At 49.0% G+C, this 23,664-nt stretch overlaps 1 protein-coding gene and 1 long non-coding RNA gene across 3 annotated transcripts in view; both read right to left on the reverse strand.

Annotated features, from left to right (window-relative positions):
• The window catches only part of LOC126958022 (uncharacterized), a 182,751-nt gene that overhangs the window by 56,653 nt on the left and 102,434 nt on the right, over positions 1–23,664 (reverse strand). The window lies entirely within an intron of this gene.
• On the reverse strand, positions 7,559–23,272 carry CILP (cartilage intermediate layer protein). The gene is made up of 9 exons (XM_050795917.1): positions 23,198–23,272; positions 21,460–21,627; positions 19,461–19,553; positions 18,575–18,844; positions 17,117–17,296; positions 16,105–16,419; positions 15,202–15,310; positions 13,802–13,959; positions 7,559–10,406 (listed from the first exon to the last, which is right to left on the reverse strand). Exons 2-9 carry the CDS (start codon positions 21,518–21,520, stop codon positions 8,038–8,040), a joined length of 3,555 nt encoding a protein of 1,184 aa, XP_050651874.1. The 5' UTR covers positions 21,521–21,627; positions 23,198–23,272; the 3' UTR covers positions 7,559–8,037.

Raw genomic sequence — 23,664 nt, forward strand, 5'->3', positions numbered from 1 at the left:
AGCTACTCAGGAGTATGGAGAACTCTGAGGCAGAGAGAATGGTGTGAACCAGGTCAGGCAGAGCTTGCAGTGAAACCCTGCCAAGATTGCGCCACTGCACTCCAGCCTGGGCGACAGAGCGAGACTTCGCCTCAAAAAAAAAAAAAAAAAAAAAGGGAGTAGTAATACATACTCCAACATGAATGAACCTTGAAAACATGCTAAGTGAAAGAAGCCAAACATAAAAGACTACATATTATATGATTCCATTTATATGAAATATTCAGAATAGGCAAGTCTATAAAGAAAGTAGCTTGGGCCGGGCGCGGTGGCTCAAGCCTGTAATCCCAGCACTTTGGGAGGCCGAGACGGGCGGATCACAAGGTCAGGAGATCGAGACCATCCTGGCTAACACAATGAAACCCCGTCTCTACTAAAAATACAAAAAAATTAGCCGGGCGAGGTGGCGGGTGCCTGTAGTCCCAGCTACTCGGGAGGCTGAGGCAGGAGAATGGCGTAAACCCGGGAGGCGGAGTTTGCAGTGAGCCGAGATAGTGCCACTGCACTCCAGCCTGGGCGACAGAGCGAGACTCCGTCTCAAAAAAAAAAAAAAAAAAAAAAAAAAATATTTTTAAATTAGCCGGGCGAGGTGGCGGGTGCCTGTAGTCCCAAAAGTAGCTGGCAGGGGCTGGGGGCACAAGGGATAGGGAGTGACTGCTAATGGGTACCTGGTTTCTTTCTGGGATTAAAATATCTGGAATTAGGCCGGGCGCGGTGGCTCACGCCTGTAATCCCAGCACTTTGGGAGGCCGAGGCGGGCGGATCACAAGGTCAGGAGATCGAGACCACGGTGAAACCCCGTCTCTACTAAAAATACAAAAAATTAGCCGGGCGCAGTTGTGGGCGCCTGTAGTCCCAGCTACTCGGGAGGCTGAGGCAGGAGAATGGCGTGAACCCGGGAGGCGGAGCTTGCAGTGAGCCGAGATCGCGCCACTGCACTCCAGCCTGGGCGACAGAGCGAGACTCCGTCTCAAAAAAAAAAAAAAAAAAAAAAATCTGGAATTAGAAAGTGATGATGGTTGCACAACCTTGTGAATATACTAAAAACTACTGAACTGTACATTTTAAAATGGTGAATTTTGGCTGAGTGCAGTGACTCACACCTGTAATCCCAGCACTTTGGGAGGCCAGGGTTGGAAGATCGCTTGAGGCCAGGAGTTCAAGACCAGCCTGGGCAACATAGCAAGATGCCATCTCTTAAAAAAAAAAAAAAAAAAAAAAAGTGTAGTGGTGAAACCACTTTTGCAAAATTATGACTGAGACAGTGAAAGAGATCTAACTGCTTTCCCAAAGCAGACCTCCTTCTTGCCTGGGGGCTAGATTGCCTCTGTAGGACTGACATTAGCCACAAGATTAGAAATGATGGTTTAGGAGTCATGCAGCTGGAGGCTGCAATATTCTGACCCTCCCTAAACTGCCCCTAAGATCAGTACTTGAGGTATTTTGCAGACCCTGCACTTGAGGGATCAACTGGCACCAGCCAGATCAATTAACTGGCTCATCTGATCTTGTGACCCCCCCCACCCAGGAACTGACTCAGTGCAAGCAGACAGCTTCGACTCCCTATGATTTCATCCCTGACCAGTCAGCACTCCTGGCTTACTGGCTTCCCCCCACCCACCAAGTTGTCCTTAAAAACTCTGATCTCTGAATGCTTGGGGAGACTGATTTGAGTAATAATAAAACTCTAGTCTCCCACTCACAGCTGGCTTTGTGTGAATTACTCTTTCTCTGTTGCAATTCTCCTGTCTTGATGAATTGGCTCTGTCTAGGCAGCAGACAAGGTGAACCCCTTTGGCAGTTACTGTGGTACACACCTATAGTCCTAGCTACTCAGGAGGCTGAGCTGAGGTGGGAGAATAGCTTAAGCCCAGGAGTTCGAGGCTGCAAGTGAGCTACAAGGTGCCACTGCACTCCATCCTGCATGACAGAGCGAGTCCCCACCTATAAATATATATAATAAGTAAATAAATTGTGAGTATTATGTGATGTGAATTATATCTCAGTTTAAAAAACCCGATGGTTCTACTAACAACAGACTTTCACTAAAGTAATTTCTAAATTATATTCTGAGGGGTACGGGCATGGAGGCTCACGCCTGTAATCTCAGTACTTTGGGAGGCCGAGGCAGGCGGATTGCTTGAGGTCAAGAGTTCAAGACCAGCCTGGCTAACATGGTGAATCCCCTTCTCTACTGAAAAAAAAAAAAAAAAATACAGAAAAATTAGCCCGGCATAGTGGCACACACCTGTAGTCCCAGCTACTTGGGAGGCTGAGGCAGGAGAATCACTTCAACCCGGGAGATGGAGGGTGCAGTGAGCTGAGATCGTGCCACTGCACTCTAGCCTGGGTGACAGAGGAGACTCCGCCAAAAAAAAAAAAAAAAGATATTCTGAGGGGAGAAGAAAAATGACCTTCAAAGCAAGATCTGAGATGATAAACATAAAATCTAAAGAAATATTGTATAAAATAATAATAAATTTACTTTGAAGAGTGAAAAAACTTAAAATAGTGTTTGGAGTTAAAAATGCTGTTATGTATAATAAGTCAAGATAAAGCACTAAAATAATAGAAATAATGTAAAACTTTTAAGTTGATAGACCGAGGAAAACTGGAATAAGAAAAGTATTAATCCAAAAGCTGACAGGAAAAGAGAAAAAGTGGCCAGGTGCAGTGACTCATGCTGATAATGCCAGCACTTTGGGAGGCCAAGGCGGATGGATCACCTGAAGTCAAGAATTCAAGACCAGCCTGGTCAACATGATAAAACCCCATCTCTACTAAAAATACAAAAATTAGCTGGGTGTGGTGGTGCACGCCTGTATTCCCAGCTACTCAGGAGGCTGAGGCATGAGAATCACTTGTACTTGGGAGGCAGAGGTTGCAGTGAGCCGAGATTGTGCCACTGCACTCCAGCCTGGGCAACAGAGTGAGACTCAGTCTCAAAAAAAAAAAAAAAAAGTGATAAAAATAGAAAACACCAATTAAGATGGTAAAAACAAGTCCAAATATATCTGTAATCACCATATGAATTTACTAGCTTCAGTAGTTAAAATTGTCAGGTTGGATAAAATAAACTAAAATCCAGCCATAATGCTATTTACAAGAAACAGATCTTTAAACAGACACAAGATGAAAAGTAAAAAGGTGTACTGAGCAAATACTAAAAGTTGGAAGCTATGTAATTAGACAAATAGGCTGTCAGACAAAGCATTATAGGAACAAAGAACATAACTATATAATGTCGATTCAACTCACAAGAAGGTGTGAAAATTCAATAATAAATATGCACCCATTACAATAATCTCTAAATGTATAAAACCAAACTGAAGACTCATAGGGAAAAATTGCCGAGTAGAAGATTTCAACAAACTGTATATTTACTGAACATAACAATGAAGCTTGAGTTAATGGCCTTATATAGAGCATTGCATCCCCACGATTAAAGAATAGACACTTTTCTCTTTTCTTTTCTTTTTTGAGACGGAGTCTCGCTCTGTCACCCAAGCTGGAGTGCAGTGTGGCACGATTTCGGCTCACTGCAACCTCCGCCTCACAGGTTCAATCGATTCTCCTGCCTCAGCCTCCCAAGTAGTTGGGATTACAGGCCCGTGCCACCACGCCTGGCTAATTTTTGTATTTTTAGCCATGTTGGCCAGGCAGGTCTTGAACTCCTGACCTCAGGTGATCTGCTAGCCTCCACCTCCCAAAGTGCTGGAATTGTAGGCAAGAGCCATGGTGCCCGGCCTTAGGACTGCCCTTTATGCCGCATCCCCACGATGGCCACAGTTGATTGGACTAGAGGCAAACTCCAACTGGGCCAAGCAGATTGCCTCTCCAAGGAATTTGATTGGATAGCAGGATTTCCCTCTATTTCCCACCCCTGCCATGGTTGATTGGACTAGAGGTGGAGCCCCAATTCAAACTGGGCCAATCAAATTCGGTCTTCAAGAGAGGGCTCTTCATTGACTTGAGATGTAAATAGGGTGGCCAGCTTCTTCTGTGAGCCCAGAGGAAAAGAGAAAGCATATCTGCAAGCGGAATCAAGGGTTCCTGCAGAAAGGAAAGACCAGGCAGTGAGAGGGAGAGACTGCAAGGTAGACTGAACAGAGAGAGAGACTAAGAAGAGAGAGAAATTGGCCGGGCGCGGTGGCTCACGCCTGTAATCCCAGCACTTTGGGAGGCCGAAGCGGGCGGGTCACGAGATCAGGAGATGGAGACCATCCGGGCTAACACGGTGAAACCCCGTCTCTACTAAAAATACAAAAAATTAGCCGGGCGTGGTGGCACCTGCCTGTAATCCCAGCTTCTTGGGAGGCTGAGGCAGGAGAATCGGTTGAACTCGGGAGGCGGAGCTTGCAGTGAGCCGAGATCACGCCACTGCACTCCAGCCTGGGCAACAGAGCGAGACTCCGTCTCAAAAAAACAAAAAACAAAACAAAAAAAATTAGCCTCCCATGGTGGCGGGCGCCTTTAATCTCAGCTACTCGGGAGGCTGAGGCGGGTGAATTGCTTGAACCCAAGGGGCAGAGGTTGCAGTGAGCCGAGATCGCGCCATTGTACTCCAGCCTGGGCAACAAGAGCACAACTCCGTCTCAAAAAAAAAAAAAAAAAAAAAAAAAAAAAAAAAAAAAAAAAAAAAAATTCAGAGACAGTTTGAAAAACAGAGCATGTAACCCAAGATTGAATTAGAAATTGAGAGAGCAAAAACCACTAAGCATGAGACAAAATAAGAGAATGGAAACCAGAGAGAGTGATTACTTGGATTCTGATGGCTCTGCAGTTCTTGGTTCCAGTCCTTCCCAGGGTTACCTGGCACACCTGTTACTTGTAATCAAAAGACTCTCAGTGCACAGTCCCACCTCTATTCTTTGGCTCTAGCCAACACCTTTACCTGAAACCCCACCCTCCCTGCACTACCTCTAATTTTGCGTAAATCCTCTCAATCCTTCCAGACTCTGTTCTTGTCCCATCATCTTGGTGACATTTTTCTGTTATCCCCCCACCTGCTAGAACTCTTTGAACTTGAGAGAACATTGTTTGAAAACTCCCTTGTTTGTAAGCAGAAACAACCTGATCTGCCCATCTACCTGCCTGTTCCCCTCCTCCTTGCCATACGGTACCCACCTTCATAGAATTCGCACTCAGTAACTGAGTTTTCAGTAGGCTGCGACTGAAACGCTAGGGCTTTTCTGAGATGAGTGTTTTGTCTATCCAGTGTGCAGTCTCCACAGGGGAAAAACCAATGAATCAGCAGTGGTTTGATGAACTGAAAGCATGCTGGGAATGGTGCTATTAGCCTCACTGAAAATCATGAAAAAGGCTTTAGAAATCCTTCATTTATAGGCGAGTAAATTGAGGTCCAGGGGAAATTCACACAGCTAGCAAGGAGCACATTTGATTTTGGAGGCAAGACTCTTAGGAATTAAGTATCATGAGTTCAACTCAAGAATGTTTGCTAGGCCGGGCGCAGTGGTTCACACCTGTAATCCCAGCACTTTGGGAGGCTGAGGTGGGTGGATCACCTGAGGCCAGGGGTTCGAGACCAGCCTGGCCAACATGGTGAAACCCTGTCTCTACTAAAAATACAAAAATTAGCTGGGCATGGTGGTAGGCACCTGTAATCCCAGTTACTCGGGAGGCTGAGGCAGGAGAATCGCTTGAATCCCGGGAGCGGAGGTTGCAGTGAGCCAAGATCTTACCACTTCACTCCAGCCTAGGGGAAAGAGCAAAACTGCGTCTCAAAAAAAAAAAAAAAAAAGAAGTGTTTCCTTGTCTGAAAGAGAGGTATCTACCTGCCAACCCCACATCTGTTTCTGCTTGTGCCTCTTGTTCCTGACAGCCACACCATCATCAGGCCAGCTCCTAGCTATCATTCAGACCTCAAATTAGATGTCGCCTTTTCTAAGAAGACCACCACTTCCTCAAAGTCTGATGCCACGACATGTAGTATATTTAGTACTATCTCATAAAAGCTTGTCTACTTGCATACGTGGTTTGGCACTCAATAAATGTTTGGCGAGTGAAGGAGTCAGGCATCAGATGCTGTGTGCTGGAGTCCATTTATTTAGGCCGTCAATTGAGAACAGCAAGGAAAGTGCCCTAGAGTGAAGAACCAGTCAGCTCACCTTCCCCAGCACCTCCTCCCTGTGAGTTTGAAAGGAACTGGTGGTCAGGTTGAAGCAGCATGCACTCTGGCTCCTGAAGTGGCTGGGGCGACGGTGCTGCAGATAGCTATACACTGACCCCTCAACAAGGGCAGTCAAGCCTCCCCAAGCAGTCAGTGAGAGCTGCTTCCTGGGAGCAGTGGGACAGATGTGGAGTCTGGAAGTGGGTCAAGTTGCAATCACAAGGCCACTAGTCCTCACTCCTGCAGATGCTTGCTTTTTCTGTGGTTATTGGGATGTGCTCAGCTAGAGAAATTTCTAATTGATTACAAACTGAATTCCCAGGAGCTTGGTTTGATCCAAGAGTGCAAATCCAGCCCAGGCCAGAGATAGGTAAAGGAGCTGCCCTAGGCTGACCGGGGCATCAGGGAAAGCTTTTTGTCCTGATTGTAAACAGTGCCCTGTCTTCTCCCAAACCCTTTGGCCTCTAGCCTGACAGATTCTGGAGGGGTTGGGATAGGGGCAGTGAGTGCATCCTAGCTAACCCCACACCACACTACCCTGACTGTAATGCCACTGAGATTGCTCTGGCACCACCTGTGGGCCTCTGATTTACTATTGTAAACCAAATACCTTTTCCAAAACCAAAACTGTGCCCATTTGGACCAGTTGTTTTGCTCCAGGGACAGGGTCTGTAACACACAACAGAGATCTGGTGTCTGGAAAAGCTGAACATCTTTAGAAGAGCGTAAAGAAAAAAGAAAAAGCCCATCATTTCTGAGTGAGGCTGGCCAGGCCAGCTGGAGAAGGCAACAGGCTTTTGGGGGAGCCAAAGGACCACTTGGCCAGCTTGTCAGACTCTGGGCCAAGCCATTGTATAAGCTCCAAAGTATTGGAAAGAAGGAAAGAAAAAAAATCAGGACATATTTTTAGTTTTGCTCAGGAGCCCAGAACATGCTCACAACTCCAGGAATCTGCTCTTTTCGGCAAACGGAAAATGTGATCCATGAGAACAAACTTGACTGCTGGAGTGTGTGCCTATGTTGCCCTGCCCTGTAACTTAGGGGGCCAGGACCTACACCACCTGTGACTGCTTTCCAGAGTCCGCTGTACCCCTCTGAGCAGCTGGCTCACTTTAATAGTTAAAAGACAGGACAGTGGCCTCAGAATCAAAATACAGAATATGCATTTATTGACATCTGCCCTGGGCTACACTGGGTTTCTAGCAAGAACAAAAGCAAATGCAAAGGGAAATGTACAAATACAATTAGCAACCTGGTGTAATTGTGGATACCAGGAGATGTTCTTTCCAGACTTAGTAGAGGAACTATGATTACCCTATATTTAATAGCTTAACTTTGAATGTGCACTAGAATTCCAAATTTAGCAAAGAAATAAATAAGTTATTTACATTTCAAGTAAAAATATTGCATTTTATTTCTTTATTTCACCACCATTTATATGTATGAACTATGATCAAGGCTTGCTTATATCCTGTGGAGCAAGGCCAAGAAATATGTTTTTTATTGGTTATTTGATCTTCAGCATCAGATTATCACTATTGCAGAGGTGGGCAAAACCATGCAAAAAGAAGAGGAAGTATATTTGCATTAATGGCATTAAATGAAGAACAGTTGAAGCTGCAGAGTTTTACCAGTGGCCAATTTTTTGTGTTTCTTTTAAAGAACAGTTTCACAAAGGGGCTTTATTGTGCCATTTTGGGGGCCACATGCCAATCAGTATCATGGGACAAAGTAAGTAAAGGCATGAAGAAACAAGCAAATTGCACCAAAACAGATGTGCTTAAATTAACCAAGTGACAGTTTGTGCATCAGTCTCACAATGGCTATCACATGAAATGAGGGGAGAAGAGGGTGAAGTACCACAAAACTCAGTTGATCAGGGGCTGTTGAGCAACTCTAGGAAATCTCAGAGAGGCCACCGCTCCCCGCTGGCGCTGGCCACTCCTGCTCGCTCGCTGCTGCCTCCTTAAGGGCACTCTTCCTTGGACAGTGCCTGCAGCAGGAGACCGGGCTGGGGTGCTTTGGAGGTATTGGAAGGCACTCTGGCGGCCTACCTGCCTCTCTACGCAGTTGAAGGTGAGGGCTACTCCCACATTGCTCTTCATGATTCTGGAGGAGCCATCGGATGTGCCATCAAAGCACCGGCCAAGCGCAATCTCCTTGGCTGTTCGAGGGTCCTGGTCAGTGACAGTGTAGATGCCATAGTTGTGGCCTAGTGGGTCCAAGGGTGCCAGCATGGTGTACTCACTGGTGTCGTTGTTGACTGCAAGTGGCAAGTGGTTGACCAGGTACTCATGCAACATGGGGTTCACACTGGCTCGACGGCAGCTGCCCTGGGGAATGACCTTCACCAGGGTGCGGTCCACACGGTCCTGGTCATAGAGCATCCCACTGCACTTGAACTCCAGACAGGCAGCTGAGACATTGGGCTGGTCCCTGTCCCGAGTGCTCCTCACATCTCGGATTCCATACAGCTTCCCCACTGTCCGCCGATGAGTGCCCCCCATGTTGCGGGATCGCACATTGACTTCCAGTGGCCCCACAATCTTCACCTTGATATAGCAGGCCCTGAATTCCATCGGCTTTGGCCACCATGCCAGATAGTCTTCAGTCCAGCTCATAGGATCATCTTCATTGAAGGGGACTGTATTGTAGTCATATCGATCCCCCTCAATCTGGTAGAACCGGAAGTGGGCTGCACTGGGTGGTGCCTCTTCACATGCCCGGAGGTTCTCAAAGGCATAGATGGGCCCGTTGCTCTCCTCAGCTGAGTTGGGCCTTGGCTTGGCCATGCTAATCTGGAAGGCTGTCTTTTTAACCCGTGGATCCTCATGGTCCGTCCGACGGTAATTGAGCTTGTTGAGATAGGGCTGAGGGACGCCAATTGCATTTGGGTTGAATTTAGGAAAAGACTCCACTGCTTGCAGTTCCTCCCCAGCCAGGCTTGCCAAGACATAGGCAGAATAGGCATCAGGGGACTGGTCATCACAGAAGGCAGGCACACAGGCCCCATTGGGGCCTGTGATGACACTGTCAAAGCGGCCCCAGGCCCTAGGGTTGGACGAGAAGCCAGTTCTAGGTTCCAGATTAATCACGGAGATCACAACCCCCTGGATCTGCTCACTAGGCAAGAACCTCTCACTCCGGTAGGCCCTCACCTTAACAAAACACCGCCTGCTTTCAGGAACATCCAGGTTAAAGAGCCTTCTCTCACGGATCTCCATGTTGCCCACCAGGAAGGTTCTGTCTTCCCTTTTGTTCCTCCTTTGATTTTCAAATTTGAAATCACTTTCCTCCTCCCACAGCCCTGTGTCTGGATTGAGTGACCAGAGTTTCACTGTGGATATGTGCTCCGGCATCTTGACCTGGGTCGAGTCCAGGTGGACCTTCACTTTGCCAGCATTAAGTGGCTCTGAGGTGACCTCATCTCTGAAGTCCACAGAGAACATGCCATATGTCCGAAGGGGGAAAGTGTCTCCTTCGTCATTGATGAAGTTCAGGTCACTCTGGGCAGCTGTGGCTGTGGAAATATTCCGGGGATCCAGGAAGGTCACACTGGCCTTCACTTTTCCTGTGTAGGGCTCCCCATTCTGCCTGTAGAAACTCTTGGATGGAATCTCCAGTTCAGCCATGGGGTCTTCACCAACCATTTCCCCCAGAGGAATGATGTTGGTCTCCATGGCTTCCAAAGTGATGGGCTCTTTTCGACGAAGCATCTTAATTTCATGGAACACGGCACTCCCCTTCTTGTTGAAAGGTAGCACTTTGGTGGTGTTGACGAACTTCTGCAGCCTGTCCACAAATGTGAGCACCAGCCTCTCGGTGTCCTGGGGGACATGGAGGGTGAAAGTACCCTTGTAGCCAGTCATGCTTACACGGCTGTTCCCCATGTACACATGGCCAAAGCGCATGGGCTCCCCATTGTCAGCAGCACTGACACGGCCCCGCACGATGCTCCGAGTTTCTGTACACCGCTGGCAGCTGCACTCCTTGGCCACCTTTGTGGGTAGCGTGTAGCCACTGCACTGGATCTCCCTCTCCTCTGTTTTGGAGATGCCACAGCAGTTCTGCACAGCATCACGACACCTGATCCCATTATCCTGCTGCCCTGCACAAGTCTTGACAGGGCAGCGTCCCACGTCATAGTAGAAGGAGTTGGTGGCATTCTGAAAGCAATCATAGGGCAGCCGGATAAGATAGCTCTCAGGAACTGGGTTGCAAGGAGTCTCATCAGGTGCTGTGGAGGGAAATGTTGTGGAAATTAAGATGTAAGTTTACATCCTACACAAAGAGTACCTCAACCTCACCTCTCTACAGTGTTCTGTGGTTTTCAAAGGACTTGTGTATCCATGACTCTCATTCTCACAGAACTCTCTGGAGGGAGATGGAACAGCTATTACTGATCCCGTTTTATATGTGGGGAAACAGAGTTGGTTGATGAGACCACTATAGTGGCAGTTTGTCTCAATGGAGGGGTCTTGAAAATTTGTGAAGGTATTTTGGGTTATCACCAAAATTGGGGATGTTACTGGCATATTGTGGGTAGGGGCCATTGAGGTTCTATGTCCCGCAATGCATAGTACCATTCTGCATAAAGAATCTTTCTGTGTTCTGAACGACTTTCACATATTCCACCAGACACTCATGTAGGTAGAAAACCTGTTTAAAGTGATCAAAGCTTTGAACGGATGCAGTGGTTCACAGCTGTTATCCCAACACTTTGGAAGGCCAAGGTGGGTGGATTGCTTGAGCCCAGGAGTTCGAGACCAGCCAGGGCAATATGATGAAACCCTGTCTCCACAAAAAATACAAAAACCAGCTGGACGTGGTGGCACACGCCTGTAGTCCCAGCTACTCGGGAGGCTGAGGTGGGAGGATTGCTTGAGCCTGGGAGGTCAACGCTGCAGTTAGCTGTGAGAGTGCCACTACCCTCCAGCCTGGGCGACAGAGCAAGACCCTGTCTAAAACAAAAGGTCAGAGCCTAGTATCTTTTACATGGCTTTAACCATATACTGAATTTTTCAAGAATGCAACTACCATATAAATTGAGCTAAGATTGTACTTTGTTTAGCTCAGAACAATACCAAGGATTGTTCCTCATCTCAGGAAAATTAAGTTTCTACAACACCATTACCTAAGGACTGTGAATGCCAGAATGATACCTCTGTACCCATCGGCATTTGTAGCGGTTGTGTTTATGGTGACCTTGGATTTAAGTGCTAGTGGCTAACTTCTTGATTTGTCTTCTCGTGTCAATGTGCCAAAGCATTTAGATATGGGAATACACACTATTTTGTTTTTTTTGTTTGTTTGTTTGTTTGTTTTTTTTGAGATGGAGTCTCACGCTGTTGCCCAGGCTGGAGTGCAGTGGCGCGATCTCGGCTCACTGCAAGCTCCGCCTCCTGGGTTCACGCCATTCTCCTGCCTCAGCCTCCTGAGTAGCTGGGACTACAGGCGCCCGCCACCGCGCCCGGCTAATTTTTTTTTTTGTATTTTTAGTAGAGACGGGGTTTCACTGTGGTCTCGATCTCCTGACCTTGTGATCCGCCCGCCTCGGCCTCCCAAAGTGCTGGGATTACAGGCTTGAGCCACCGCGCCCGGCCAATACACACTATTTTGTATTAAAATTTTAAAAATTTATCCTTTGTTGTATAGTTAGGACCGTGCATATATACATTTGGAAATTATATGTAGTTATCTATAAATTTAACTTCAGAATAATAAAGTAGTATTAAGAATTACTGTAGCAAACAGGGAAACTTGGTGTGATGGGTTGGGACCACTGCTGAGGGCTCCACATCTCTGCCAACATCCAGAGTACCCTGTGTCGTGTCTGCCCTGAGGTCTGTTGCTCAACATTTGTTGTTGTTGTTGGTGTTTTGTTTTTTTGAGATGGAGTCTTGCTCTGTCGCCCAGGCTGGAGTGCAGTGGCACGATCTCGGCTCACTGCAAGCTCTGCCTCCCAGGTTCACGCCATTCTCCTGGGTCAGCCTCCCAAGTAGCTGGGACTACAGGTGCCCACCACCTCGCCCAGCTAATTTTTTGTATATTTAGTAGAGACGGGGTTTCACCGTGTTAGCCAGGATGGTCTCGATCTCCTCACCTCGTGATCTGCCCTCCTTGGCCTCCCAAAGTGCTGGGATTACAGGCGTGAGCCACCGCACCCGGCCTGTTGCTCAACTTTTTAAGAGTCTGAAGTAGTCCAGGATCCTTCCAATACATTCTGTCCTTCTTTGCCTTTTGTTTTGTTTAGACCAATTACTAAGCTATCTTCCTTCCTACTCATTTTCCAAAGACAGGCCCCTTATTGGTCTTTGGCCTCTAACCTCTCCCCATCCAGTTCTCTTCTTGAAGCCAGCTCTAGATCACCCTTTCTTATAAAGCCCCCTCAGTTCCCACTTCTGTATCTTTACCCATGCGGGCCCCTCAATCTGTAACATCCTCACCTCCACATACACAATCCCTGCCCATTCTTTAAGACCAGGGGTTCTAACCTTGGTTGAAAATTGGAATCACATGGGGAGGTTTTAAACTATGTATGCCCAGGCCATATCTCAGACCAATTAAGTCAGACTCTCTAGAGGTAAGACTGAGGCATCAGTATTTTTTAAAACCCAATCAGGTCATACCAATGGGCAGCCAAAGCTGAGAACCATTATTTAAGCCCCCGCTGGAAAGCTGCTCCCTCAAGTAGCCATCCATGGTCACTCCCACCTGGGAGGTATCTACCATCTATTAGAGTCCACAGCCCCTTATCTCCTATTTTAGCTGCATGTTTCTTTTCTTCTTTTTTTGGAGACAGAGTCTTGCTCTGTTTCCCAGGCTGGAGTGCAGTGGCATGAAGTTGGCTCACTGCAACTTCTCCCTCCTGGGTTCAAGCTATTCTACTACCTCAGCCTCCTGAGTAGCTGGGATTACAGGTGCACGCCACCACGCCTGGCTAATTTTTGTATTTTTAGTAGACACAGGGTTTCACCATGTTGTCCAGGCTGGTCTCGAATTCCTAACCTCAGGTGATCCATCCACTTTGGCCTCCCAAAGTGCTGGGATTACAGGTGTGAGCCACTGCACCCGGACTTAGCTGCATTTTTCTATCTTGTTTGTCTCTTATTTACATGTCTTCACTCCCCCTCAAATGATGGCTCCATGGTGGTAGGATTCAGATCTGTACCATCGTTGTGTCCTAGAGGTCCTGGCACTGTGCACAGTACAGAAAAGCCTGAGCTTGGCCAGGCATGGTGGTTCACGCATGTAATCCCAGCACTTCGGGAGGCCGAAACAGGTGGATCACTGGAGGTCAGGAGTTTGAGACCAGCCTGGCCAACATGGCGAAACACCGTCTCTACTAAAAATACAAAAATTAGCCAGGTGTGGTGGTACACGCCTGTAATCCTAGCTATTCAGGAGGCTAAGGCAGGAGAATCACTTGAACCCAGGAGGTAGAGGTTGCAGTGAGCTGAGATGGTGCCACTGCACTCCAGCCTGGGTGACAGAGCGAGACTCCATCTCAAAAAAAAAGAAAATAAAAGAAAAAAGAAAAAGCCTTAGCTTTTACTGCATAGTTATGCGCACCAGCGTGCTCAGCCAGCCCTGTTGCAGACCCAGGGGCCCCGGGGACCCAGACAGGCTTACCTATGACAATCAGCTGGGCAACCTTGGACTTCACAGCCCCAGCATCACTCTGGGCCTTGCAAAAGTACTCCCCCGCATGGTCCTGCTGCAGGTTCCTCAGCACCAGCTTGCTCTCATGCTTGTAGTGGGAAGGATCCAGCAATGTGTCATTATGATACCTGCAAGGGATGGAGAGGTGGACCCTGAATGGGCAGTGGGAGGGCAGGCATTCCTGGAAAAGTACCAGGAGCAGGCAGCCAAGGAGACAGATGGTGAATGGGTTCCCACTAATGTCAATATCACCTTTGACTTGGCTCATCCAAGAGTACTAATTGGCCTGGGAAACAAGGAGCTTGGTTCTAAGCCCCAGCCCTACCACATACCTGGCTGGCGATGCTTGGACAACCTCCCCCGCCCCATCTCACCAATCTGTGCTTCAGCCTTCTGGTCTATATAATGTCAGCAATGACTTCCAGCTGACTTCACAGGATTGTTGGGTGGGTCAAATAAGAGAGTGACTATAAAATGTTTGTGAAGGATAAAGGACTCACAGCCATAAGGGATTCTGCTCTTGTTTGCTTTTTTTTTTTTTTTTTTTTTTTTTTTTTGAGACGGAGTCTGGCTCTGTCGCCCGGGCTGGAGTGCAGTAGCCGGATCTCAGCTCACTGCAAGCTCCGCCCCCCAGGTTTACGCCATTCTCCTGCCTCAGCCTCCCGAGTAGCTGGGACTACAGGCGCCCGCCGCCTCGCCCGGCTAGTTTTTTGTATTTTTTAGTAGAGACGGGGTTTCACCGTGTTAGCCAGGATGGTCTCGATCTCCTGACCTAGTGATCCGGCCGTCTCGGCCTCCCAAAGTGCTGGGATTACAGGCTTGAGCCACCGCGCCCGGCTTTTTTTTTTTTTTTTTTTTTTTTTAACATGGAGTCTTGCTCTGTCTCCAGGCTGGAGAGCAGTGGCATGATCACAGCTCACTGCAACCTCTGCCTCCTGGACTCAAGTGATCCTCCTACCTCATCCTCCCAAGTAGCTGGTACTAGAAACACAAGCCTGCACACCTGGCTAATTTTTAAAATTTTTTATAGAGACAGGGCTTTACTATGTTGTCCAGGCTGGTCTTGAGCTCCTGGGCTCAAGCAATCCACCTGCCACAGCTTCCCAAAGTGCTGGGATTACAGGCATGAGCCTCTGTGCCCGGCCAAAGGGTTCTCCTAGCTTTGAGGGTACAATGAGAGAGCTTGCTGGTTGTCTGGCTCCCAACCCCATGGCTCCCATTTGTAAGTCCCAACATCCGGGCTCTGTACCACTGCCTTACTTGTAACTTTATTCTGTTGGTTATTGTTCTTATTAATAAGTCCAGACCCAATGCAAGAAGTTCTGGTTTCCAAGAGGAGAATTGGGCAGGGTAGCTAGCAGAATACGCACCAAAAATACTTGTCCGGACTGGGCTTCCCTTTGGCCTTGCAGCACAGGGACACGCTCTGCCCAGCTCTCCGTGCTTTTGTCTCAGGGTTCATCACCATGTATGGAATCTCTGGGACAGAAGATGAGAAATAGCATTTTGGGTTTGTGTGTGTGTGACAGGTTCTACTGAGCCTTGCTCCCTCAGGGTCTTTGGTGGTGTGAAAATTGTATGGCTTCACCCCTACCCCCAGCCCATCTCCATTGGTCCTAAGGGAATTGGTTCACAGTGGAGTCTATCCTTCCACACACCCCATCCTGGAACCTCTCCCATGGCCTGTCAAGCAGCATCTGGGTGGGTCAGTGGAGAAACAAGGGGACCTTGTGTCAGCCAAGATTCCTAAGCACTACCATTGGGACAGAACTGACCATTTTGAATAGTGCAATATTCATGTTCTGCTGCCCCTGGCAGAATTTTCTGGCCATCCGGCACCATTTCTGAACTTCCCAAGCCTTTCTCTCTGTGACCTTCAAACCTCACACTATATTGTATTGACCGTTAGATAAGGTGGCCAGGGAAGACTTCATACATTTGATGGAGCAAGCCATGCCAATATCTACAGGAAGAACATTCTAAACAGAATACATGCAGCAAGCACAAAGGCCCTGAGGCAGGAGCGTGCCTGTGTGTTTCAGGAACAGATAGGAGCCCACTGCAGTTGGAGTAGAGTAATTTGATGTGGAGAAAGTAACAGGAGAGGAGAGCAGAGAAGAAATGGAGGGCCAGATAATATAGGGTCATGCAGATCATGGTAAGGATTCAGGGTTTTACTCCGAGTTAGCTGGGAAGCCAGCTTTTATCACTATAATCCCTTTATTTAAAAATCTGGACCTTCTCACCAGCCCTACCCCAGAGAATTTAGTTACCTGCCCTCACAAACTCTGCATTGATGGTGGCTGCCTTCAGGCTTGTCTTGGGCATTGTGAGTACAATGGGGGCAAACTTGACCTTTGTGATCTTCAGGATGCTTTTGCCATCAGGGCACAAGCCAGGGATTCGGAATCTCCCATCACTGTCTGTCTGGGTCAGCAGCTTAGGTGTCTTGGTCAGCAGGTAGACAGTGGCCCCTGAGGCTGGGGCACCTCCAGGAAGGGAGACAGCCCCATGAAGCATGAAGTCCTGGCACATGCAGGCATCACAGTCAGCATTCACCTGGCCCATTGGGCAGGTCAGGTCACAGGCTGTGGGACAAGGGGCCACATCAGTAGGGATTCTATGGATTCTGGCATTCCTTCAGCCACATCACAGATCACTTCCTCTCCTCCTTGGCCTTTGCTACCCTCCCTTATCAGCCTGCATCACTAACTCCTACTAATCTTTAAAACTTATCCCAAGGCGGGGCGTGGTAGTTCACACCTGTAATCCCAGGACTTTGGGAGGCCAAGGTGGGTGGATCACCTGAGGTCAGGTGTTTAAGACCAGCTTGGCCAACATGGTGAAACCCCATCTCTACAAAAAATACAAAAATTAGCTGGGCATGGTGACACGCACCTGTAATCCCAGCTACTAGGGAGGCTGAGATAGGAGAATCACTTAAACCCGGGAGGTGGAGGCTGGAGTAAGCCAAGATTATGCCATTGTACTCCAGCCTGGGCAATGGAGCAAGGCTCTGTCTCAAAACAACAACAACAAAAACTTAGCCCAAAATACCTCCTCTAGGAAGCTCTCCTGGATTCCCCCAGGCTGATAATTGACCCTGCCCTGTGTTCCTATATTATCCTATATATCTCTCATTAGGGCACATAATAGATGCTCAATTAATATGCGGTGAGTAAGTAAATGAAAAATCCATCAGTCTCAAACTGACCCTCTAACTCCTTTCTCATTCTTCAGCCTCACCCACCACACCCTGCCTAGTGCCAGGAGGGAGGGTGGTACCTGTACAGTCCTGGCCCATGCAGTGCTGACCCTCTTCAGTGGCCTCGCTGCACAGCGACACCGTCTCTGCCAAGCAGGTGCGAGTGCGAGTCTGGACCCCAGTCTGACCACAGGCAGCTGAGCACTTGCTCCAGGGAGACCACAGGCTCCAGATGTGCTCTGTGTCTCGGCGCAGGGACCCTGCAAAGTGAGATCAGCAGACCGTCTGACTTCCCTCTTGAGGGGACTCTGTCAGGAAATCTGACCCTGAGGCTGTTTCTTCTCTGGTAAAAACAAGGTTTCCATTTATGTTGTAGATGTCACTGATATTTATATTTACTGCAATGATTTTTCCAACAGATGGAAGTCAAAAGTCTTGAGGAAGTGAGGTCTCTAATTTTCACAGAGGCACCATATGGGCTAGGGGTCGCCGTGAGAGGTGCTTGTTGGCCAAGCACTGGGACTTTGATATGCTCTCCCGAGATGTGCAGGGATAGCACTATCTTTCTTCTTCACCAGTGTGGAAACAGCCGCATGCTCCTGTGGAAGGACTCCCTGGGAAGTCAGGGACCCCTGGGAAGTCGGGGCCTGGAACGTGCAATGACTTGGACAAGAAGCCCCTTTCTGCCCACCTTCCTCACCTCTGGCCTGAGGCCTGTATACAAGAATGGGGTCTTCACACCTTGCTCAGATCAGCCTGATTTCCCACCCCAGATGACCACCACTGACTCCTGGGCCTGCGGGATCTTGTGGAACCCTAAGGGGGAGGATCCCCATCCAAGAAGGGAGTAGACCTGCTCCCCCTAACATCTGTATTATCCATGGTGGGAGGGGATATAAATGCATAGGCTCTGCAAACACGGACATGGTTCAAACTCCAGCTCTGCCTTATCAGCTATGGAATCGTGAGAAGTTACCTAGCTTCTCTGAACCTCGTGTCACTTGTCAAGATGGAGATCCCTCAAAGGTCAGTTGTAAAGGTTGAATAATGTGGATAACTAGCACAGTATCTGGCACATAGGAACAAGAATAGAAACTGACACTCAGTGAGCATTTACCTCGGTTAAGCCTCTGCGTTCATATCATTTAATCCTCATTAAAAACCCCTACGAAGACTTAATATTACCCAGGTGTCACATATGAGAAACCTGAGGGTAAGAGAATTTCAGAAAATTTGTCTAGGGGACACGTCATATGGCAGGCTCAGAATTCAAACCCAAGCAGCCCCACTTCAGAGCCTGTGGTCTTCACCGTGGTGCCACTCAAACACAATAATATAGGTTGAGTAGAGAGTACCCATAAACACAAAACTCTATTGGGAAGGTTCTGGCACTAATGACAATACTTGTTTATTATTAGAGAGTCCAAGCATACGCATGTGTGTGATGTTGAGAGTTCTGGTGGCCAGAGGCAAGTTCTCCCTCTCCCTGAGTAGAGGCTAGTGGGAAGTAGGGTGGGGGGTGGGTCGTTCTGGCTTACCTGGTGGGCAGAGGAAGCGTACGGTGTAATTAGAGCAGTTCTGACCAGGCCGCTGTTCCCTGTTGAGGCACCAGAAACCCTCACGGGGACTACCATGGACCACTTGGCCAGTGTTGCCCGCGGGTGTCCAATCAGTGGTCCGAGCCTCTAGCCACAGAGGACGGGCACATACACGGTCCCCATAGTAGAAGCGAATGGCGTCCAGCCGCTCATAGTCGCCCTTCCCACCTGGGTAGTCGATGTTGAACCATGTTGTCCACTCACCAGGGCCTGAGAGACATAGCCAAATTGAAGAGGAGCCGTGATCCTGGTGCGCTCTAGTTCTTTCCCTCTCACCCACCCCCAGCTGGCCTCAGGCCCTATCACATTTGTCTCTCCAGTATCTCTCCAATCCCCTCTACACCTGCCACTGCTGAGGCCTCCATTCACGCTCTCATCAGCCTGGCCAAACCATGTCAGTCACTTTCTACATCAAGGCTCCTCCTCAATGCCATTCACACCCATCCCTGATCCTGCAGTCAGGGTGAGCTTTCTCCATGTGGCTCGGGCCACATCACCTCCAGCTTTAAGATCCTCTAGCTAAGCATTCAGGGTGCTAGTGAGCTGTCCCCAGCCATCTCTCCATACTCATCTCCCCACTCCCTTCCCACCAGCCTGTGCTCTGGCCCCAGCAAGCTCCACAGCATTCCTGAAATGTATCAGGCAGATTCCTGATTCTGAGCTGTCTTATATACTAAGTTCCTCTGCTGGACAGAGATGGAGGCCAAATACTTGTAAAAGTAGGTTTCCATGGAACCCTGACATCATGCCCTGGCTTCAGAGATCCACTTAGGAAGCTCGGTAAAGACTGCCCCTCCAGCCCCTTCCTGCTTCAGCCACAACTCACTCTCCAGGATGTCGGCAGGCTTGGAAAAGATGCTGGGGTTCCTCTTCCCAGGCTGGACTCTTCTTACCGACTGGGTGAGCATCGTCTGTCTCCCTGAGGGCCAGGAGGAGAAGCTAAGTGAGAGGCCAGGACTGGAAGTTACAGCATTCCTCAAGATGCAGGGAAACAGTGTGAGGTGGCGGATGGAACACGAGCACCAGGCATGGGTTCAAACCCCACTCTGCTACTTACTGCTGTGCAATCTCAGGAAAGCTTTCCTCCTCTGAGCCTGTTTCCCCATAACATAGGAATGCACTAATAACTCTGTATCCTAGGGTCCTGGTGCATTATTCAGGTGATAATGAATGTAAAGAGACCTGGCATGTAGTGCACACTCAATGAATGGTGGCTCCCTTTTCACTCTTGTTCTAGAAATGGATTATCAGATGCTCCTGAGCAGCCAGTGGCCTGGGACTCCTGCTTTGGTGTCTGCACCTAACCTTCTTGGCAAAATGGAGCTTTGTTTTCCTCATCTGTAAAATGGAGATATTAATTCCCACCTTGCAGGGTGAGTCAGTTGGCATGAGGATTCCATGAGATAGAACGTAAAAGCCTCTGAAGTATATACAGATTGACAGCGTGGGCTTCTGAGGCTCTGCCACTTTCTAACTGTGTGACCTTGGGCAAGTTACTTAACCCACCTGACCCCATGCTCTCTCATCATAAAATAAGGATAATAATAGTTCCTGCCTTAGAGGATTGTGGGGATTAAATAAGCTCATTCATAAAATCCACCTAGAACACCTAGCACATAATGCATGCTGAATAAGTGTTGGTAACTCCTTTTAGCTCGACACCTGGCACAATAGATGGCCATTTACTTTCCCTTGGGAGTCCACTCTCCCACAAGAGACTCCTAAGGCCTAATTGGGGCAGTGGTCTTCAATTTTCCACACGAGGCTGGCAGGGACTGCCTGAGGATGGGTACAGGGTCCTCGGGCCACAAGCAGTTCCAGCTGTACCCTACCTGAGGCTGGGTTGGAGTCTCCAGAATGGGAAGGAGAATGCAGAGCAGAGGACTGCAGAAGCTTTGATAGGCAATTAACGCTTACTCCAGGAGCCAAATCCGAATTCTCTATGCTGCTTAATTGGGGTGACAGGAGCTCTTTTAATCAACCTAATCTGATTTCCCCTCAGATGGTTGAATGTTAATCATCTTTACAAGCAGCAGCTGTCAGGGTGGAAAGAGCAAGGTAGGACTCAGGCACACACAGGGGTTGGTTCCAGGCTGAGACAGCCTTTGTTCCTACATTTGTGGCCACAGATCCTGCAAGGAATATAGCTTTGAAACAGGGTTTTCAGCAATTTTTTTTTCTTTTTTTTTTTTGCTTTACCTGAGTATGTGCTTAGAAATCAGGAGAGGAAGGCGAGGAGGTGGAAGAGAGTGTGCAGGGGAGGGCTAGTAGCTCTGATGCTTAGATGCCTTGGGAAGTCTACCAGTTCCTTCCAGAGCTCAGTATCACCAGAGGATGCAGTTAGAGGGTAAGGAGATCGGAAGGGGTTCTGGTGTGTCTGTGAAATTTGGCTGCAGGGTCTAAATGAAATTGAGCTTTGGGCCAAAAGAATTTTCATAAAACTAAAAACAGACCAAACCCCAAACCTACTTCTGAGAACTCGCTGATCCCCTGTGATTCCCTGTTACTTTGGCTGCCAGGAAGCTTGGAGCTCAATTTAGTACTCTGGGGCTAAAAATAACCCTCTTATCTTTTTTCCCTCCCTCTGAATGACTGCTCATCCCTCTCCTCATATAAAAGTTCTGTTTTGTGAGTTTGAACAATGGGAACAATCTCAAGTTTTGGAGAAAAACAAACGGTATAAATTATGAATAAATCCATAAAGTGGCCTCAGGTCTTAAGGCCTTGCTGTGTCTTAAGGCAGATGCATAGTTCAGTTCCAGACCAGACACGACTTCACTGTGGCAAGTGGAAGATTTGGGAGCCAGCAGATACTTAGCCTATACCCAACACAGATGTGACTTCCAGGACCAGGAAGGAGAACACCCAGGCCTTGGTCCCCACCATCTTTCCCCCAAGCCCCGTGGGAACGTGGCAAGAGGTAGGTGAGGGTGCTTCACAGAGTTGCTGACTCTGGAATGCGGTCCCCTGGGAAGTTTCTCAGATCCAGTGACCTGTAAAGAAACAAAGCTTGTCAGGTTCCATATTTCTGAATCACCGCTTATGGTTCAAGCAGAAATACTTCTTGACCTGTCAAGGAGGGAAAGGTGGACAGAATGATATGAGAGTGACATTTGCCCGAGTCGTGAAACCAGGTAGCTTGGGAGGTACAGAGGCTCAGAATCTGAGTTCAAATGAGGCAGACTAGGTTCCATCCCTGGGGGTAGGCTCCAGGGCCCCACATGGAGATGGGGCACAAGGATGCGCAGGGGCGAGGGGATTCCTTGCCAATGAGTAGAGTCCAGGGCTCACCCCCAGCAGCCTCTTGGTGACTCATCAGTCACTTCTAAGACCCAGGCTTGAGGGGCATTTGTTTTGCCATCCTTTGATGGAGTTCACACTCTCACACAGACAGGTACATATTAAGGCCTGAAGACTTGGCTCCGACTACAGTGGCCTATCATAAGGCAGGCTGACTGGAGGGTGCAGATGCCTCGGACATACCACCTCCATGAACACATTCCCAGATGTGCACGGGCTGCAGCTGGAACACATTTCTGGCCTTTTTGTTTGGGGCCTGGCTGGGAGTTACACAGCCAGGAGCCAGCTGAGGGAAAGCAGAGGGGATGCATTGTGAGAGGCCAGGGCTCCCCAGTAACTGCTGAGCGTGGGTGAGGAACTGCAAGGGTCAGAAGAGGAAAGCAGGCCTGGGACTAGGGCAAGGAACCATGGGGCGTGCGTGGCCCAGGCCGCAGCTGAGCAGAACATTTTTATGTCTCCCTAGAGCTCTGGCCAACCCAGAATCTGACTCGTTTCTGGGGATTCAAAAGTGGTTCCCTTCAACCTCCTAAGTCCAGGGTGTGGTAGGAAAGGGAAGAGACCTCCTCTCTAAAAAAATATGTATCTGAAAACACTTGGATATTCCAGGGGAAGAACAAACCAGTCCCATGCTGCAGACCTTCTAGCTCTAAAACCACTAGCCCCACCGCTACCTGTTTCTCGGATGAGGGAGCAGAGTCACCAGGACGTCCCAAAGGGCTCCACATTGCGTATCTCACTCTGGGCTCCAAGCAGGGAGTTGAGCAGTCTGCTGACCTGCACCGCATTCAGCCTGAGCCTGAGCCTGCTCCAAGGATGTCTGGAGGCTGAGGTGGCCTGAGACACCTTGTGGAAAAACCATTTCCCATCTGGCAGCCCACGGAAGTTTCTCAGTATCCCTGCCGTTTCCTCAGCATATGCCCTGTTGGTTAGGCTCGCCATCCCACGCTCCTCAGAACACTTGGACAAAGCAGACTGACTGACCGCAGGGAATAAAGCAGGGCACCCAGAGGTAAAGAAACCCTAAGTGGGACCATTTGGGGGTTCCTGTCCTCAGGTCGGGGAGGGAGAGGACTTTGGGCCAATGGGGGAAAGCAGATTCCCAAAGCAGAAAGGGAGTCTTCTCTGTGGGAGATGAAGGATTAGACAGCAAAAAGTGGGGGGAGGTGGGGGAGAAGGGAATGGGGTAGTCAGGGGAGGGCAGGAGCAGTTGAGTCCAGCAGTGGGGTGCAGGGATGGGGTGAGGGGAATAGGAGTGGAGCTCACCGTGTCTTGAGCAGGACTCCTCAGCTGGGGGTCCAAGCCTTCGCCTCTCCAGCAGTCCAGCGCCGGCCTTATATAGCACAGCTGGTGGCTCAGCCTGTGGCAGCCAGCCAGGGGAAGCAGCAGCGAAACCAGATCTGAGCATGAGCCTCCCTCTCCCCTCCCCATGTCCCCTTGCAGCTCACAGAGGCCAGGATTTTGTGTCCAGATCCTAAGGAGGAGATGCCGCAGGACCTGGTGATGGGCCAGGTGGGCAGCGGCCTGAGGCTTCACAGTCCAGAGCAGAGAGAGAGGGGTCAGGAGGTGAGCTGGGCACTAGAAACAGCCCTGGGAAGGGGCCACGGGGAATTCTACATCTGGGCAGCATTTCATGGCCCAGGAGATGGTGTGCTCTTGCCTAACTAAGCCTTGCTTGCTGATGCCCCACATTCCCCTGGCCCTGGCCCGCCCACACAGAGAAAAGACTTTGC

Source organism: Macaca thibetana, chromosome 7 (genome assembly GCF_024542745.1).
Source record: "Macaca thibetana thibetana isolate TM-01 chromosome 7, ASM2454274v1, whole genome shotgun sequence".
Classification (NCBI taxonomy): domain Eukaryota; kingdom Metazoa; phylum Chordata; class Mammalia; order Primates; family Cercopithecidae; genus Macaca; species Macaca thibetana.

Coding starts and splice junctions, on each gene's coding strand:
- CILP (XM_050795917.1), bottom strand. CDS start 21,520: ATGGTGGGGACCAAGGCCTGGGTGTTCTCCTTCCTGGTCCTGGAAGTC. Junction 17,297..18,574: donor ACGCTTCCTCTGCCCACCAG/GTAAGCCAGAAC, acceptor CTCACTTTGCAG/GGTCCCTGCGCCGAGACACA. Junction 16,420..17,116: donor CATGGGCCAGGACTGTACAG/GTACCACCCTCC, acceptor CTTGTCCCACAG/CCTGTGACCTGACCTGCCCA.